This window comes from Artemia franciscana, chromosome 9 (assembly GCF_032884065.1).
Source record: "Artemia franciscana chromosome 9, ASM3288406v1, whole genome shotgun sequence".
In the NCBI taxonomy this organism is placed as follows: Eukaryota; Metazoa; Arthropoda; class Branchiopoda; order Anostraca; family Artemiidae; genus Artemia; species Artemia franciscana.
Window position 1 is genome coordinate 39,889,964 of NC_088871.1, and position 20,415 is coordinate 39,910,378.

At 36.4% G+C, this 20,415-nt stretch overlaps 1 protein-coding gene and 1 long non-coding RNA gene across 5 annotated transcripts in view; one reads left to right on the forward strand and one right to left on the reverse strand.

The window, feature by feature from the left end:
- Positions 1 to 20,415, forward strand: part of LOC136031403 (uncharacterized) — a 69,436-nt gene that overhangs the window by 14,931 nt on the left and 34,090 nt on the right. Inside the window, exon 2 of the long non-coding RNA XR_010618504.1 lies at positions 15,000 to 15,047. This is a non-coding gene — a long non-coding RNA (uncharacterized LOC136031403). The remainder of the gene's footprint in view (positions 1 to 14,999; positions 15,048 to 20,415) is intronic.
- Positions 1 to 20,415, reverse strand: part of LOC136031402 (uncharacterized) — a 91,937-nt gene that overhangs the window by 10,651 nt on the left and 60,871 nt on the right. For 3 of the 4 annotated variants that reach the window (XM_065710947.1, XM_065710945.1, XM_065710944.1), the window contains exons 7-9: positions 18,970 to 20,034; positions 17,905 to 18,088; positions 8,320 to 8,511 (exon numbers count right to left, since the gene is read on the reverse strand). In XM_065710947.1, the coding sequence (XP_065567019.1) occupies positions 8,320 to 8,511; positions 17,905 to 18,088; positions 18,970 to 20,034 (1,441 nt within the window). The remainder of the gene's footprint in view (positions 1 to 8,319; positions 8,512 to 17,904; positions 18,089 to 18,969; positions 20,035 to 20,415) is intronic. The other variant, XM_065710946.1, reaches the window with a different exon arrangement.

The window sequence follows — 20,415 nt, forward strand, 5'->3', positions numbered from 1 at the left end:
AGTGTCCTCTGCTTAATCAAAATGGAATAGGTTCTTTTTTGACAAATAACAGCCATAGCTGAACAGATACGGAACAGATGGGGAAGGCTGGTTTATATGGTTCTGAAAGACGGGTATAAGTCAGAGGAGCTGCAGTAGTATTTTCTGTCAAAACATCAACACTACATGACTAGATCAAGCGGAAAAGATTACCAACTTTGATCCAAGAAAACATAGATGAGGCAGAGACAATGCAAAGAAGACGATGCTGATTTGCACTATCAGCTTGCAAAGAAGACGGAGCAAAACTGTCAGGTCTCAAGGCGGAAGAAGAAAGGGTTCTTGTAGAAAATCTAAAAATAATTGCCCCCTTATGAATCATGAACTAGCAACCAGTAAAGCCAAAAACTTGCGTATTTGTTCCCACCACAAACTCCCCCGTTGATCCCACAGGTTAGTCACGGAAACAAGGTGCATCAAAAGACTGGTTAATCATATTTCATAGGCAGCGTGATAGCGCTGCCTAAGTAAAGAACGATGCGGGCTCAATATATTATTTGTAAACTTATTTTTAAAGCTTCGAAAGAGGCTCAATCGATTTGAAATTTCAAGTTCAAGTGCCCTTTTTGATAGTTGAAAGAGATTGGAGGGCATCCAAGTGCCCCTCCCCAACGTCCATCATTTCCCCAAACGCATCAAATCATAGTTTTGAGGTATCCATTTTGTTCAGCGTAATTGAAAGGTCCAGTAATCAGGTCTTTGAGGATAAAACCCCCTCCATAGCCCTCAGGGCAAGGGCTGTAAGTCATTCCCAGGGGAAATACGAGGTTTTTATGAAAGGGGTGGTCGCAAAAATTTCGGAGGGGGCTCATTGGATTGGCAATCAAAAGTTTTAGTGCCCTGTTTAAGAGTCAGTGTGATTGGAGGAGAACTAGCCCCCCCCTCACGTCCTATTTTCCCCAAATGCCTCCGATAGAAATTTAAGGTAGCCGTTTGTTGAAAAGTTGTCCAAAGTTCACACAACAAGGCCTTAAGGGTTGACATGACCCCCCAGATTCTGGGGACAACGGTCGTAAGCTATACCCTGGGCATATAAAGCTTCTATGGTCGTGTGAACTTTAGAGGAAGCTAATTTGATTGTAAATACAAATTTACAGTTCTCTAATAAGAGCCAAAAGTGATAGTAGACAACTACCTTCTCTAATAAGAGCCAAAAGTGATATAGGACAACTAGCCCACCTCTCTTACTGACACTCTCTTTTCCACAACCGCATCCGATCTAAACTTTGAGATAGCCATTCTGTTCACAATTAAATAAAAAAAAACAATTTTTTTTAATTAAAAGTAAGGAGCGACATTAAAACTTAAAACGAACAGAAATTACTTCGTATATAAAAGGGGATGCTTCCTCATCAACGCCCCGCTCTTTACGCTAAAGTTTGACTCTTTCTCTCAACTCTACTTTTTAAAACAGTAAAAGACTTTAGCGAAAAGAGCGGGGCGTTGATGAGGAAGCAGCCCCTTTCATATACGAAGTAATTTCTGTTCGTTTTAAGTTTTAATGTCGCTCCTTACTTTCAGTTAAATAAAACTTGTTTTTTTTATTTAATATCTGAACGCTTTTGAATGAATGCATGTTTTACAACAACAAAAGATAGAATAATGAGGACTTTTTTCCCAAGACAGTGAACCAACAAAACCTATTTGAATATTTCGGCCCTATATCTAAGGGCCGTCTTCAGCAAAGAAAATAAAAAACAATAAAACACTTACAATAAAAGTTCTCAGTTAAAAATCCATTTTTTTTTAATACCCTTGGCATCATTACTTCTTAACGAAAAGTTCAGCCAAGACTGTCTGATAAAAGCTAACATTTTACAAGATAAAAAGGTTCATTCATTTCACTAACTGTATTTATTAAAAACTGGCATGATTTCTCATTGCAATATTTGCCTTGTCTGCAACTAATCTGATGGTTCTTTTGGATTGGGCTTGTTTTTTTTCGTTCCTATTTTTGTTTTATTTTGAATTAGATTATTTTCTATCATTAATTTTGTGTACATAGGGTTGAGTGTGGATTCACCTCTCTATTTAGGGATGTATTATTATTTACGTTTCGTTTGATTTCGATTGCCTCGCGGACAGTTTGTTTTATTCCTAGGTCATTGCTAATTAGAATTGTTTCGTCTAATAGAACATAATGGTATGAAAGATATCTTACCTACCTTATATTCCGAAAATTACTTCAAAACTGAAAAAAACTTTGTTTAAAGAACAATTTCCGTGTTGTATTCACAAGCAATTTAAGTATAATGAATCTTGTCAATTCTGGTAAGGATAAAACTCCAATTACTCGTCTACGAGGTGTGTATCAAATACCATGTAGTTGTGGAAATTATTACATTGGTCTAACCCACCAAAATTTAGGAACAAGATTACAGCAACACAAAGAAAGTATTGAAAAAGCATTAAAATCTAAAAATAACCCCATATCTTTCGATTCAGCCTTAAGTCATCATATTTTTCAAAATCCAAGCCATTATGTTCTATTTGACGAAACAATTCTAATTAGCAATGACCTAGGAATCAAACAAACTGTCCGCGAGGCAATCAAAATCAAACGAAACTTAAATAATAATTACATCCCTAAATAGAGACTCTGGTGAATACACACTCAACCCTATGTACACAAAATTAATTATAGAAAATAATCTAATTCAAAATAAAACAAAAATAGGAACGAACAAAAACAAGCCCAATCCCAAAAGAACTATCAGATAAGCTGCAGAGAAGGCAAATATCAAACAGTTCGTGGTAACGAACTGTAGTAAGGAGCGACCCGGCTCAATAGTAACCAAAATTCTAAAAAACGGAATTTTTATAACGATAGTTACATCAAAAGAATCGCATTTTAATGCTGATTTTAAATATATGAGCTTCATTAAGTTTAGACTTACCCATCAAAAGTTACGAGCCTGCGAAAATTTGCCTTATTTGAGAAATTAGGGGAAAACACCCCCTAAAGGTCATAAGAAATCACACCATCAGATTCAGCGTATCAGAGAACCCTTCAGTAGAAGTTTCAAGCTCCCATCTACAAAAATGTGGACTTCTGTAATTTTTGCCAGAAGGCAGATCACGGATGCGTGTTTATTTGTTTTTTTTTTGTTTTTTTCCCCGGGGGTGATCGTATCGACCCAGTGGTCCTATAATATTGCGCGAGGACTCATTCTAATGGAAATGAAAAGTTCTAGTGCCCTTTTTCAGTGACCAAAAAATTGGAGGGCACCTAGTCCCCCTCCCACGCCAATTATTTTCACAAAGTCCCCAAATCAAAATTCTGAGATAGTCATTTTATTCAGCGTAGTCGAAAAACCTTATAACAATGTCTTTGTGGACGACTTACTCACCCACAGTCCCCGTGGGAGGGCTACAAGTTACAAACTTTGACCAGTGCTTACATATAGTAATGGTTATTTGGAAGTGTACAGACGTTTTTCAGGGGGATTTTTTGGTTTGGGGGGGGGGGGGGTGGAAAGAGGGGGATATGTTAAGGGAGCTTTCCTTGGAGGAATTTATCATGGGGGGAAGAAAATTTCCATGAAGGGAGCGCAGGATTTTCTAGCATTATTAAAAAAATGAAAAAATAAATATGAAAAAGTTTTTTCAATTTAAAGTAAGGAGCAGAATTAAAGCCACTTAAAACGAACAGAAATTATTGCGCATATGATGGGCTCACCTCCTCCTAATACCTCGCTCTTTACGCTAAAGTATTTTTAGTAATTTCAACTATTTATTCTACGGGCTTTTGTGATTCAGGGGTCATTCTTAAGAAATTTGGACAAAATTTAAGCTTTAGTGTAAAGAGCAAGGTAATGACGAGGGGATGAACTCCCTCATATACGTAATAAAAACATGAGAATACAGAAGTTTCTTACGTAAGCTAATTTATAAGTTACGTATATCTTTTACTTATAAAAAGATTCGTAAAAAATTAAAAGTTCTAGTTGCCTTTTTAATTAACCGAAAATCGGAGGGCAACTAGGCTTCCTCCCCCGCTCTTCGTTTCTCAAAATCATTCGATCAAAATTACGAGAAAGCCATTTAGCCAAAAAAAAATATACGAATTTCGTTTTAATTATTCCTCTGCGGAGAGCCAAAATCAAAACATGCATTGATTCAAAAACGTTCAGAAATTAAATAAAAAAAACAAGTTTTTTTAAGGGAAAGTAAGGAGCGACATTAAAACTTAAAACGAACAGAACTTACTTCGCATATGAAAGGGGCTGCTTCTTCATCAACGCCCCGCTCTTTACGCTAAAGTTTTTTACTGTTTTAAAAAGTAGAGTTGAGAGAAAGAGTCAAAATTTAGCGTAAAGAGCGGGGCGTTGAGGAGGAAAAGACCCTTTCATATACGAAGTAATTTCTGTTCGTTTTAAGTTTTAATGTCGCTCCTTACTTTCCCTTAAAAAAACTTGTTTTTTTTATTTAATCGCAATAAGAAATCATTCCAATTTTTAATAAATACAGTTAGTGAAATGAATGAACCTTTTTATCTTGTAAAATGTTAGCTTTTATCTGACAGTCTTGGCTGAACTATTCGTTAAGAAGTAATGATGCCAAGGCTATTTTTAAAAAAATAATGGATTTTTAACTGAGAACTTTTATTGTAAGTATTTTATTGTTTTTTATTTTCTTTGCTGAAGACGGCCCTTAGATATAGGGCCGAAATATTCAAATAGGTTTTGTTGGTTCACGAAACTTAAACAATAATACATCCCTAAATAGAGACTTGGGTGAATGCACAATCAACCCTATGTACACAAAATTAATTATAGAAAATAATCTAATTCAAAATAAAACAAAAATAGGAACGAACAAAAACAAGCCCAATCCCAAAAGAACTATCAGATTAGCTGCAGAGAAGGCAAATATCGCAATAAGAAATCATTCCATTTTTTAATAAATACAGTTAGTGAAATGAATGAACCTTTTAATCTTGTAAAATATTAGCTTTTATCAGACAGTCTTGGCTGAACTTCTCGTTAAGAAGTAATGATGCCAAGGCTATTCAAAAAAATAATGGATTTTTAACTGAGAACTTTTATTGTAAGTGTTTTATTGTTTTTTATTTTCTTTGCTGAAGACGGCCCTTAGATATAGGGCCGAAATATTCAAATAGGTTTTGTTGGTTCACTGTCTTGGGAAAAAAGTCCTCATTATTCTCTCTTTTGTTGTTGTATTATGGAAAGGCAGTGTTGTCTTCGTCATTATTTATGAATGCATGTTTTGATTTTGGCTCTCCGCAGATGAATAATTAAAACGAAATTTGCATATATTTTTTTTTGTGGCTAAATGGCTTTCTTATAGTTTTGATCGAACGATCTTGAGAAAAAAAGGAGCGGGGAGGAAGCCTAGTTGCCCTCCGTTTTTTTGGTTACTTAAAAAGGCAACTAGAACTTTTTAATTTTTTAGGAATGTTTTTATTTGTAAAAGATATACTTAACTTATAAATTAGCTTATGTAACGAACTTCTGTAATCTCATGTTTTTATTACATATATGAGGGGGTTCACCCCCTCGTCAGTACCTCGCTCTTTAAACTAAAGCTTAAATTTTGTCCCAATTCATTAAGAATGACCCCTGAATCACGAAAGCCGTAGAATAAATAGTTGAAATTACTAAAAATACTTTAGCGTAAAGAGCGAGGTATTAGGAGGAGGTGAGCCCCCCATATGAGTAATAATTTCTGTTCGTTTTATGTTTTAATGCTGCTCCTTACTTCCAGTTTAAAAACTTTTTCATATTTATTTTTCATTGTTTTTTTAAATAATATTAGAAAATCCTGCGCTCCCTTCATGGAAATTCTCTTCCCCCATGGCAAATTCCTCGATGGAAAGTTCTCCCAACATATCCCTCTCTTCTCAGCCCCTCCGCCCAAACCAAAAATCCCCCTGAAAACGTCTGTACACTTCCCACTAGTCATTACTATATGTAAGCATTGGTCAAATTTTGTAACTTGTAGCCCCTACCACGGGGACTGTGGGGGGAGTAAGTCATCTCCAAAGACATAGTTATAAGGTTTTTCAGCGACGCTGAATAAAATGGCTATCTAAGAATTTTGATCCGTTGACTTTGGGAAAATAATTAGCGTGGGAGGGGGTCAAGGTGTGCTCCAGTTTTTTGGTCACTTAAAGAGGGCACTAGAACTTCTCATTTCCGTTAGAATGATTCCTCTCGCAAGATTGTAGGACCACTGGGTCGACAAGATCACCCCTGAAAAAAAAAAAAAAAAAAACAAACAAACAAACAAATAAACACGCATCCGTGATGTTGCTTCTGGCAAAAATACAAAATTCCACATTTTTATAGATAGGAGCTTGAAACTTGTGCAATAGGGTTCTCTAATACGCTGAATCTGAATTCTATGACTTTTAGGGGTGTTTCCCTCTATTTTCTAAAATAAGGCAAATTTTCTCAGGCTCGTAACTTTTGATGGGTAAGCCTAAACTTGATGAAACTTATATATTTAATATCAGCATTAAAATGCGATTCTTTTGAGGTAGCTATTGGTTACTATTGAGCCGGGTCGCTCCTTACTACAGTTCGTTACCACGAACTGTTGGATAGTTCAAAGACAGATAACAATTCCTTCAGAGTGGACTGATCAGAGTGAAAGTTTAAATTTCATAGGTAGGACGTAAACCTTTTGGCTGACCATATTTTAACCCTTTTTTTCTGAATGACGCCACACTCGTATGCATTTAAAGAGCAAAAAGATGCATGATTGCATTCCAATGACGTCATATTTGGAATTTTTTATTATTTAATTTTTTTAAACTTTTGTCACGGCTTTGTTTAAATTAAAATACGTTTCTCTTTCTGAACTTTTCTTAAATAAAAAAGGTATGTGGTCTAAAAAATTATTGAAGTGAACTATGAGCCAAGCATGAATGTAGCGCAAGACACTCTAATTCAAAGTCGAGCGCTGTACAAACAAAACCACGCCTTTAGTAATCCAATTTCATATATTAGTGTTTGTACCTTAATTGGGTAGGTTATTAAGGGGGCTTGGAGGAGAAAGATACGAGAGCTATTCTTGAAAACCTTCGGTTAAGGGTTTGGATCATAATTATTCCAACGATAATATTGTTTTATGCTTCCAAGCTTTTATATTTAAGAAGTGACATCAAAAATGTTGTTTTTAGTACTATGTCACACTTACGGAAGATAAAACTGAAAAAAATCATGTAGATATTAGTAATAGCTTTCAAATGAGCCATTAAGTGTCACTCTAAAAAGTTCTAGTTGCCCACTAGCCCCAGCTTTTCCACTTGAGACATGGCACCAAAAGTGCCGTTTTTTGTCCCTTTTGGAACTTGCTGATGAGGGAATTTATAGGAAGGACGTAGAGACGAGAAATATATTTTATATGAGCTATTAAAGTCTGTCTTGATACCTGTAATACCAATACGCCTAATAACAATACGCGATACACGTGATACCAATAAGTCTGATACCGATACAGTGTGCAGCCCTTTTCCCACGGACTATGGAGGGTCATATCATCACTAAAACTAAATATGTTTCATATTTGAACTATGTTGAACAAAATTACTATCTCAAAATTGTGATTGGATGACTTTGGGGGGAGGAGTCCATTAGGGAGGGTTGGCTAGTTGCCCTCCAATATTTTTGGTCACTTCAAAAGGCACTAGCAAATTTGATCTCTATTCGAATGAGCTATTACCATCTTCCTATGATTTTCTGGTCACCCCCTAACCCTACTAGAAATAAAAAGAAATTGGGGAGACAGATCAGTGCTACCCATGCAAAAAAATAATTTTCCTTGTTGTCCAAGGAGGGAGGCTATAATTTCCCAGAACTAGGTTTTTGACCGTGCTGATTCTAATGGTAGACTTTTCGTTTTGTCTGGTGCCATTTTCAATGAATTTTAGACTTTTTTTCGAAATCAAAATTTCTTTTCGAAATAAATTTTTACTTTTAAGACAAACCAAAATAATAGTTGGCATTCCTGAATCAGTGTCAAATGCCAATTTTTTTTCACTAAGAAGATTTTTTTTCTAAACACATTTCTTAATTATTGCTCTTTACTAAGTTGCAGCTACTGCTACAACCATGATATATTTATGCTGTGACTTCAAAGCTACTACTGTAACCACTAATTCTCGTCCACCTCTCCTGCACACAACCGATTGCCTGAAACCAACACTTTGTGACTGTCGTCTTTGAAGATAATCGATAAGTCAAAGTATAGCCTATAAATCGACATTCGGCATCTTTTTACTCCTCTTACTGAAAGACTGAAAAAGAACCTCACCCATAAGGCAAAGTCCAGCCTGGATCAATGTATATTTTTCAGTATTCTCTGAAAGTGGTAGCTGCAGTCGGGTCTTCGTTTCTTTGCAAACTTCTACCAAATGGCTGTGTGATACAAACTTAGATACAATCAGCGGACAATTAATCATCTTCAGTGTTTTTACCAAGACATCCAAGTCTTGGGCATTTACAGCTGCAACATACAAACAGAAAATCTTTAATAACAGAATCAAGTGATTTTTCCCTAATCAAGTGATAATTAAAGTGAAAACTGAAAAATGATTAATATATTACAATAAAGACAAAGATTTACTACAGAAAACTGACTTGTTTCTCTGGATACTTTGATTATGCCAGCTAATCTTAATTTTGACAAGATTTTTTGCAGAAACTAAGATTCAGCTGGGAGGCAAACTGAGGTCTGTGGGGGGCAATCTTGGATCTGGAGGGGACAGTTGTCCTCTCTACCTCATAGTAAATTACACCCCTGGAGAAGGGGAAATGACAGGTACTTTCGTTTTCACTATCAGCATTCTGAATTTAAAACCGAGTTTACAATTTTTCGTCATCTTCATGCAACAAACCAAATGTATGTCCTGTATGGACTACTAAACTGTTTATCCGTTCGCCAAAAAGCTTAAATTGGATACACTTCTGTAAGCGTTTACGCCATACCAAAAGAGCCCCGTAATACATTTTGAGCCAACTGGGATTAGAAAACCCTTAAAACAAGTGCTTGACGGATCATTTGGTCAAATTATTCACATTTTCCGTGAATTCAGTATTTTGAACCTTCAATTAAAAATATTGTCGTCTTAACTTGTGAGAAAATTTTACAGCGGAAATTATCATAGGGCGGGGGCTCTCTAAGGTGAATGTTTGTGGGGAAGAATTTTCCATATTAAACTAAATTTAATTTGCATATCTTTTCCGACTCTTTTCACATGTAATCAAAATAAAATAATCAGGTTATTTTATAAATACAATTGACTTTCCAAGGGGTACCGACTTTTTGCCTTCTAGTGCACCTCTTAGAACGCTGTAAGTGCCACACAGTTCCACAGTGGCAATTAATTTGTCACACACAGCACATTCCTCCATCCTTGGCACAGTTCGTGACCCACTCCGCATGCTTCTATCACTTTAATTCACACAACCTTGTTTACCAAACTTTGTGATTAGTTTTCACTTTTATGGGTAATGGTAATATAGTAGAGAAAGAGTTCAACCCTATCAGGCAGCAGAGTCACTGTATAACATTGCGACTGGACCCCCATGTAGTTGACCCCCAAGCAACTGAACCCCATATAACTAAACCCCCTTACAGCTGAACCTCCGTGCAACTGAACCCCGTACCACTGAACCCTCGTTTAACTTAACCCTCGTGAAACTGAACCTCCTTTTACTAAACCCCTGTGTAACTAAACCCCCTTGTAATTCAACCATCATAAAACTGAATCAAGTGCAACTGAACACCCGTGTAACTAAACCCTCATGTTAGAATCTTTATATTTTCAAACTTGTTGAAATTTTTTTTTTTCACAGTTATGATATAAATGCCTGTCAAGACAATTTATAAGAAGGCTTTGTTTTGTTGTCGACGCTGATAGACTCCAAGATAAGAATTTGATAGAAACTTTCCAGGAACAGTTAAACACTAGACTGGAGAGTTTGAAGTTTGGCAATGTAGAAGATGAACGGGATAGTTTTAGGACAATAGTTTGTATAGTTGAAAATGATGTCTTAGGGAAGAAAGAATTAAAAGCTGCTAGGATATTTGTGAAAATACGTTATGTTTATTATAGAGAGGAGAAACTGTATAAGAATTTTTGAGCATACGAAAATGAGACTAATGTAAAGAAAGTGTAGAAAGCATGAAAATGCGAATTAAGGAGATGTGAAGTGAATCCTATGGATGAAATTACTATAGATTTGACAGGTGAAGCCAGACGGGAAATTATTAATATCTTGTACTGGTATGCTTATAATTGAGAGGGAATACTCATGGCTTGTCCCTATTGAAGATAAGAAGGGGCCCAAAAAGGCCGGTCGTCGAAGTAGCAGAATTAGCTGTATATAGTGCCGTTTGGTTAGTTCTATGTCCCCATCAATACATCTGAAAGCACCGGCAGAATGCTCAAAGCCGTTCATAAGGTAATCCTGATAAGCCCTTTTACAACTTCATGCCCATAGTGTTTTGATTTAGTTCAGCTTCTCGATCAACAATCCCTCAAATTTTCAAGTAAATACCCTTAACTTTAGTAGTAGCCGTAGAAGTAGTAGCAGTAGAAGTATTATTCATAGCAGTAGTAGTAGTAGTAGTGGCAGTAGGGTGCATATTTTCCCTTTTGGTTTGTTGAACATTCTACTCATCGTTTCCTGTAAGTTTAAACTCGATACCCCAGACCATTTCTGGGATATTGCTGGCATGCCCTTTTTACAGTCTACATGAGCACAGTGTGTTTTATTTAGCTCGACATTCCCCTTAAGATTCCATGTGAGCTCCTCCGTAATACCCTTTTTGAAACCAAGAATCAAATATGCCCCCTCGCCCTTCCTAAATCGCTAATATCAATTATAAACAACGAACAAAATATATAAGCAACAGTCCTTAGCCAAGGATGGTGCGGGGTCTTGTCATCCCCAGAGGCATAGTTAGTGGAATTTTTATCTATGTTGAACTATATGTCTTTGAGGTGATGGTAGTGTAAAGGGTCGTGGGCGAGGCATGTTTGCCCTATAATCACTATGTTTTAGGTTTACCCAAATGACTGCAATAAAACTCTCCATTGATGGACCATATAAGTTAAGATCAAGCTGAGGTAATTAAAGTTTACTAACGATGTAAAACTAAACTTGTTTTTGGCTCCCATTCTAAGTTTAACTCCTCAAAACAGGCAGAAAAAAAAGTATTAAATACATGGAACAAAATTATTCCAGATGCAACGCTCTAGCGTTGCCATTTTGACATAGCCATTTTGTTCAATATATTCCAAAGACAGGTATTTGGGGGGGCTAGCTGATCTCCATCACTATTGACTTTTAAAAGACCAGAACTTCCAATGTCAACCAAATGAGCCACCTCTAAAGTTTATACAACCATCCTTTTCATAAGAACATTTAATGTCCCAGGGGCATAACTTACAAACCTCACCGTTAGGCTCTGGTTTGCTGCGCTCTGATCACTTTGACTCGTAAAAAGGGCACTAGAACTTCTGATTACCGATCCAATGAGCCCCCTCCAAATATATACGACCAAAAGACGTGTTGAAGGGAGATAGTTGCCCTCAAATCACTTTTACTCTTAAAAAGGGTACTAGAAATTCAGATTACCAATCCTATGAGTCCCCTCAGAAGTACATACGACCACTCTTTCTATATGAACTTTATATAATCCTGGGCTTAACTTGCAACCCTTGCCCTGAGAGCTTTGGGGTTGGAATTGTCTTCGCCAAAGACAGAATATCCGGACCCTTCGACTACAATGAACGAATTTGATGTTTCAAAATTTTGACTGGGCGTCTTTGGGGAAATGATGAGTGTGTGTGTGGGGAGGCTGGTTTCACTGAAATTACTTTCTACTCTTAAAAAGGGCACTATAACTTCCAATTTTAAATCAAAATGAGCCCCATCTGAAGTTTACACGACCATCCGTTTCATAAAAACCTTATATGCCCCCAGGGCTTGAGTTTATCCCCAGGGCAATGGGGGCTATGTTAACCATAGAGGCAATGTTATATGTTCTTTGGACTATTTTGAGAAAAATTGCTATCTCACAATTTTAATCAGATTCGTTTAGTGAACATAGTTGGGGGGGGGGGGGCTTACAGCCCTCCACCACCTTTGACTCTTAACAAGAACTAGAACTTCCTATTTTCAATCAAATGAGCCTCCTCTAAAGTTTATAAAGCCACCTCTACCATAAAAATCTTGAATGCCCCAGGGGCATAACTTATAACCCTTGCCCCCAGGCTCCGGGGGTTTGTTTCAACCTCAAAAGCCTTGTTATGCTCAAAATTTCGATTATAGTACTCTTAGAAGTGATAGGCGTGGTAGGGGTAGGCATCTGCCCCCTGATCACTTTCAACTGATAACAAAGGCACTAGTCATCTCAATTTCCAATCGAATTAGCCCTTTTTATTATATACGACAACACTTTCTATAAGAACCTTATATGCCCCAATGGCATAACTTGCAACTCTTGTCCTGAAGGCTGTGGGGGGTTGTCATCTTAAAAGACATAATTTCCAGACTTTTCAACTATGTTGAACAAAATGGCTATATCAAAATTTTTATCAGAAGTGTTTAGAGAAATGATGGGTGTAGGGGCGGGGGCATTCACCCTCCGATTACTTTTGAATATGAAAAGGGGCACTGGCGCTCTTAATTCTCAATTGAATGTGCCGTTTTGTTTCTACGACATGACTTTCTATAAAAACCTTTTCTGCCCCAGGGCAAAACTTATAACCTTCGCCAGGAGGGGTGTGTGTGTGTGGGGGGGGTTTGTCACCTTCAATGACAGAATACCCAGACCTTTCAACTATGTTGAACAAAATGGTGATGTCAAAATTTTGATTGGATATGCTTGGGGAAAGGGCGAGCGTGGGAGGAGGGTTAATTACCCTCCAATGACTTTTGATTATTGAAAAGGATGCTAGCCTTTTCAATTTCCAATCGAATAAGCCCTTTTGGAACTTTCAACGATAGTGCTTTCAATAAACATCTTAAGTGCCCCTAGGGCATAAACTACAACCCTTGCCCTGAGGACTGGGGGGGATTTTAATTGAATATATTTGGGAAAAGTATGGGTATGGGAGGGGGTCAGATGCTTTATCACTTTCAACTATTAAAAAGGGAACTAGCCGTTTAAATTTCCAATCAAATGAGTCCTTTTCAAACAGTTCGTCGTAACGAACTGTAGCAAGGAGCGACCGGGCTCAATAGTAACCAAAACTCTAAAAAACGGAATTTTGATACCAATAGATGGATCAAAAGAATCGCATTTTAATCCTGATTTTAAATATATAAGTTTCATCGAGTTTAGTCCTATCCATCAAAAGTTACGAGTCTGAGAAAATTTTCCTTATTTTAGAAAATAAGGGGGAAAACCCTTAAAAGTCATAGAATCTTAACGAAAATCATATCATCAGATTTAGCGTATCAAAGAACCCTACTGTACATGTTTCAAGCTCCTATCTACAAAAATGTGGAATTTTGTATTTTTTTGCCAGAAGACAGATCACGGATGCGACCCAGTGGTCCAAGAATTTTGCAAGAGGGCTTATTCAAACGGAAATGAAAAGTTTTAGTGCCCTTTTTAAGTGACCAAAAAGTTGGAGGGCACCTGGGCCCCCTCCCACGCTCATTTTTTCGCAAAGTCGTAGGATTAAAACTCTGGGATAGCCATTTTATTCAGCATAGTCGAAAAACCTTGTACCTATGTCTTTTGGGACATCTTACTTCCCAACAGTCCCCGTGGGAGGGGCTGCAAATTACAAACTTTGACCAGTGTTTGCATATAGTAATGATTATTGCGAAGTGTTTGGACGTTTTCAGGGGGATTTTTCGGTTGGGAAGAGGGGTTGAGAAGAGGGGTTTATGTGGGGGAAACTTTACCTGGAGGAATGTGTCATTGGGGAAGAAAATTTCCATGAAGGGGGCGCAGGATTTTCTAGCATTACTTAAAAAACAATTAAAAAATAAATATGAAAAAGTTTTTTTCAACTGAAAGTAAGGAGCAGCATTAAAACTAAACAAACAGAAAATTTTGCGCATATAAGGGGTTCATCTCCTTCTAATGTGTTTTGGGTCTATTTCTTGACTTTTCAAAGGCCTTTGATATGGTTGACTACAATGTTCTTCTGTCTAAACTATCCTTATTTGGTGTGCATGGAGTCCCACTAGATTGGTTTAGGTCCTACCTCTCAGATAGATCTCAGTATGTTTTGGTTAACCGTACTTCTTCCACTACTTTGCCTGTATTGAAAGGTGTCCCACAAGGCTCTGTGCTTGGACCACTTTTGTTTCTAATCTACATTAATGATCTTGTTGAAGGTCTTCATCCCCATGTTCACCCTGTTCTTTTTGCTGATGACAGTAATTTTTTCATTGCTGCGGTGGACCTGCCATCTGCCACTTCTATAGCTCAAGGTCTTCTTGATAAAGTAAAGGATTGGTGCTGGTCAAATGGTATGGCTCTTAACAGCCGAAAGAGTGCCATTGTCAACTTTAGGACCCCTTACCGCATGAGAGACGTACGGGAGCCAATCACCCTGACTTTTGGGAATGATATTATACCACAAGCTACTATGGTGAAACTTCTTGGTGTGTATCTTGACTGTTTTCTTTCTTTTAAACCGCATATAACTCACACCCGTTCCTTAATCCTCCGCCAGTCTTCAATGTTGTACCGGATTAGTTCATTTCTTCCTCCTGATATTATGGTTTCTCTTTATCATGCTTTTATTCATCCTTACCTTTCTTATTGCTGCTCTGTCTGGGGCAATACTAATAAATCTCTTCTCTGCTCACTTCAAAGAGCTCAAAATAGGGCAGTGAAGGCTACTTTTCTTCTCCCTCGGCTTTACCCTTCCTCTGATCTTTATAATGATACTGGAATAGCTCCGCTGGATCATATTATAGGTAAAAGTACTCTTTATTTAGCGCATTCTGCTTTTCTAGGTACTCTTCCACCGACCCTGCAGCAGTTTTTCTCAAGGACAGGCTCAGGTAGGTACATTTCTTCTTTGCGTAATTCTTCTCGACGATTTATTTTACCAAAACGATCCTCTACAGCAGCTCAGAGGTCTCCTCTATCCCTTTGATCCCTTTGGATGTCCCTCTTTTTCTTTCTGCAAAGGCATTATTTCGTCGGGTCTTTCCAGTTAAATAATTTTTGTCTCTCTTTTAATTCTATCCCAATTTGTATGTCACTTCTCTTCTTTTAAATTTTTTTTTGTATATATTTTATAAGTGTTTTATTTTTGTTCTCTGTGGCCCATTACAAGCATAGCTTCTTGGGCCTATTAACTGATTTACTTTTGTAATAGTTTTCTTTAGTATTAATAAATTGATTGATTGATTGAAGTGTTTTTAGTAATTTCAACTATTTATTCTACAGCCTTTGTGATTCAGGGGTCATTCTTGAGGAATCAGGACAAAATTTAAGCTTTAGTGTAAAGAGCGAGCTATTGACGAGTGTGCAAACCCCCTCACATACGTAATAAAACATACGAATATAGAAGTTCGTTACGTAAGCTAATTCGTAAGTTACGTATATATTTTACTAATTAAAACATCCATAAAAAACTAAAAGTTCTAGTTGCCTTTTTAAGTAACCAAAAAATTGGAGGACAACTGGGCCTCCTCCCCACTCCTTTATTTTCAAAATCGTTCGATCAAAACTATGAGAAAGCCCTTTAGCCAAAAAAAAAAAAAATATGCAAATTTCATTTTAATTATTCATCTGCGGAGAGTCGAAATCAAAATATGGATTAACTCAAAAACGTTCAGAAATAAATAAAAAACAAGTTTTTTTAACTGAAAGTAAGGAGCGACATTAAAACTTAAAACGAACAGAAATTACCCCGTATATGAAAGGGGCTGTTCCCTTCTCAACGCCCCGCTCTTTACACTAAAGTTTTTACTGTTTTAAAAACTAGAGTTGAGAGAAAGAGTCGAACTTTAGTGCAAAGAGTGGGGCGTTGAGGAGGGAACAGCCCCTTTCATATACGGGGTAATTTCTGTTCGTTTTAAATTTTAATATCTCTCCTTACTTTCAGTTAAAAAACTTGTTTTTTTTTATTGAATCAGAACAAAAACGAGAGTCAGTCTTTGAACCGAATCATTGTGCAGAACTGATACCAAATTAAATGAAAAATAAAATAAAATAAAGCAACAATCCTAAAATGGAATGTTGCTTTATCTTTACAGGGATTGATAATATTTTTATTATGTAAAAAGTGTCCTTAATTGATTTGTTTTTGCTGTACCAAAACTCCTATACTATTTTCTGAAATACATCGCTAGTTTTCTATAATCCTAGGAACATAGTGAAATATCCGCTAGTTTTACTGGTAAATATTAGATAGGCAGTGAAGTACTAATTTTTGTCCGTTTTAAGTTTCAACTTCGCTCTTTACTTCCCTCCGAAAAACATTGTTTTTGCGCTGCCTATGATTTCTGAGAGTTTTTCAACTAACACAGGTTCGACTTTGGCTCACCGTACATGAAAAATTAAAAAGAAACTTTTATATTAATTTTGGAAGATTGATGTCCTATATGAAGGTTTGTCTCCTCCGCAATACCTTGCTCTGTACCCTAAAACTGTTAGCACTTTTAAAAAAGCTTCCTGTTCTAATTCAACGGCCCCCTTGTTTCAGTAGCCGATGTTAGAAAATTGGGACAAACAGTCAAACCTTAGCGTAAACAGCAAGGTATTGATGAGAGGGTATGCCTTCATAGATAGAATAATTTTTGTTTGTTTTGAGTTTCAATATTGCTTGTTACTTCCAAGTCTAATTTCTCAATTCAAATCTATTTTAAATCTAATTTCTGATCGTTATTCAAATAATGCCGGTAAATCTGGTTCACTCTCCATGAAATATATCCCACCACCTCACGGAAAACTCTTCCTTGGAAATTTAATCCAACGTAAAGGGCATCCCCCCGCCAAGTAAAATTCCTTCCAGAAAGCTGTATCCTCACTAAAAAATCCATCTTCCCCATTAAACTGATTATGGATAATTAAGGCTGAAAAAATTTCCTTAACATTCTTTCATTTAAATAAGATTTTAACCGCTGATCGGTTTCTCGATAATTCTAGAAAATAGCCCCTGGGTAATTCCACTGGAATATCTCCACATGTGAAATTTGGCAAAGAGAATATAAGACAACTAACAAGAGCTTCGCATGGTAATTATGTCAACCCCCCCCCCCCCGTGTGAGATTTCCCCTGGAATATTCACCCTCCCCGGAAATCTACCTCCCCAGCTAAGATTCTTTCTGTAGAAATCATCCCAAGCCCAAGCCCATCCTGATCTTCTAGGACAACTATTCAAATACGATTACCCTGGGAAAGAAACAAACTTTTAAAAAATAATAAAATGAACATGCATTCGTGTTTTGTCTCCCGTTAAAAACAGCAAAAATATGCATTTTTGCACACAGGAGCTTGAAACTTCTACAGTATGGTTCTCTTAGAATTAAAATTCCTTGAATTTTAAGGGGTCGTCTCTTCCCTATTTAAAAAATCAGGCAAATTTTCTCTTGCTCGTAGCTTTTGATGGGTATTACTAAACTTGATGAATCTTAAATATTTGCAATCAGCATAATAATCTAATTATTCTGATGTATATACTGATATTGAAATTCCGTTTTTTAGAGATTTGCTTACTTTTGAGCCGGGTCGCTCCTTACTTACAGTCTGTTACCAAGAACTGTTTGATTTAGCTAGATTTCACGATTTTACTGCATTTTTGCGTTATTAACTTGTATGAATCCTATCTTTATTATCCTTAGAGCCCCTTGAACGTTGAAATTAAATTACTTAACACAAAAAACGCACATATAATTTGTCTTGAATTACCTTTTTGCATCTCTTCAATAGAACTTTCAATGTTCAATTCCAAATAAGTCGGATTTATGACATGGACTTCTGCCTCTACCGTCACCACAGTGACTTGTGGAGGGAGAGGATTACAGTTTTTTTCACTTGCTAAGCTTCGCACTTGGACCATAGGAGGCTGGTGGAGGCTAGGGGTTGAAGTTTCCTAAAATACAGAAACAATCAAAATGAAGGCATAGTTTCCAATTTTAAGGCTCTGTGTGGAAATAAATATGTTGAAATACTCCTAAACTCGAAATGAGTAGGACATGGGAGGGAGAGGGATGGGACAGAATTCAGGGAAGTATCGCCCGAGGGCTTTTAAGAAAATCTATAAGCACTCTCTTTTTGTATTTTTTTGGACTACTTTAGCTTTAAATATTAAGTACCAGCCCGCTCTTCAGAAAATACAAACTTCAGACCCATGAATATAATTAAGAATTAACTCATATTTCATTTTAAAGGCTAGTGTAACTAAAACTTTTAAAAGTGTTTATTAATAATAGTTTCAAATATGTTTAAATTAAAGTTTGAAACTAATTTTGTCAACTTAAAGCCAGATTTTCTTAAATATCAATGTTTAAAATAAAAAAATTTTAAATTCAAGCCATTCTGGGTTTACATCAGTGTTTTATCGACACGAGTTACTTTCCCAGAAAAAGAAAAAATATTTTGCTAATAGTTGCTAGACAAAATAATAATCAGGTCAAAATGATCTGCTAAAGGATTATTATCTAAAATGCCAGCTCCGTATTTAGAAGGTTTTGACACAAATAAAAAAAATTCTAAAGGATATTGTCTAAAACCATTATCTAGAGGTAGCTTGGTAGATGATCTGTTACACAATTTTTGGTTTTTATAACAAGTATTGGACTCATAGGGTAATTATTTTGTACTATGAAAAATGCGTTGACAATAGCCGACACAATCTCTATCTCTCAGCTCCCTCTTTAATTTAAGCTCCCTTTTTTGAGCTCCTGTTTTTAATTTAAAATAAAACAAACCTTTCTGAATTGCAATTTTCCTATTTTGAAAAAAGCTACTCACTTTCGAGGTTTCAGCCAAAACTGAAGAAACTTCTGTATTTTGATCCAATCCAAAATCTTTTTTCACAGCATCATTAATATCCAAATCTTTCAGAAGGATTTCAGCTACCTCTTTAGAATCCCCCAGATGATAAAAGCTACAGGGTTCGTCACTTTTGTCAATATCATCAAATAGGATATCTTGGCAATCAAATCGTTGCTGAGATACAAAACGGGGCTTTGTTTCTCGCCCTTCTACACTAGTCATACTGAAAGGGTCATAATCTATTTGTGGTTTTTCTGTTCCCTTGACTGCATCTTTCTGTTCTTGTGGCCCAAATTCATCATTCATTCCATGCTTAACAAATTCTTGAAAGAAACATCTTTCAGAGCTTATGTTGCTGTCATCTTTTTCTTTATGATCAATATCTTCGTGGAACCTCTTTTTATACTCTTTCTTAACAGCTTCGACGCCACTTTTCTTTATATTACTGTTTGTGGAATTATCCAGATGGGTAGGTTCTGCTGCTTTAGTAGCTTCAAGTTTATCATCTTCAATAATCTCAAATGCCTCCTGCATTATGTTTTTTTCAAATTTATTAGATAACTTGTCAACATTGTTTTCTTGTATTTCATTTTTCGTAAAGTCATCTTGTTTTATATTTTTTTCAAGTTTGAGGGGCTCAGTCTTTTCAGATCTAATGATATCTGATGGCTTATCACTCATTTGTTGTTCTTCTGTTGGTCTGAAACATTTTTCACCGTCACTCTTTTCCATGTCATTATTTTCAATGTCTTCTACTTGAACGCTATTCTCTTTATTGCTTGCTTTGATTGTTTGCGTTATGGTGGCCTCTTGTGTTTCATTTTCCATCATTTTTTCCCTGACTGTATTTGATGTCTTCATAGTTCCAATTTCCTCATGAAGATAATTTTGTGAAATACTTGAAAGTTTTAAGTTTACTTCATCAGAGCTTGTAGCGCCAAAGGAACAAACAGCGTTGTCTTTTCTACAAAGAGTTTCGGGTTGTTTCTGGGGCGAAACAGTTTCGTTATTTCTCTTCTTATTTTTCGACTTCTTGGTGACCTGGAATAAAAGATCTTTGTAGTAAAAATGAATTTTCTTTGGTATTTCATTTGCCCCCCCCCCTCTTCTTTTCAAAATCATTCAACATGAGTCTATCAGTTTATTGGGAAAAAAATTCTGACTAAGTCAAAAAGCATTCTTAGGCACCACTACACATGAGAACATTCAGTAAAGACTTTATAATTTTAGCTTGTAGGAAAATTTTCCTGCAACGCTGAAAACTTTAATTGACACTACATTCAGCTTAAGATCTGTTCTGCAGCTAGCACTGAATCATGAAGAGCAGTTTTAAAAAAAATGTTTAAGACGTGCTACTTTCGATGCCATTAAAAAAGGGTGTAGCACTTTACGAACCATGGTAGAAGTTGGAGATGAACAAAA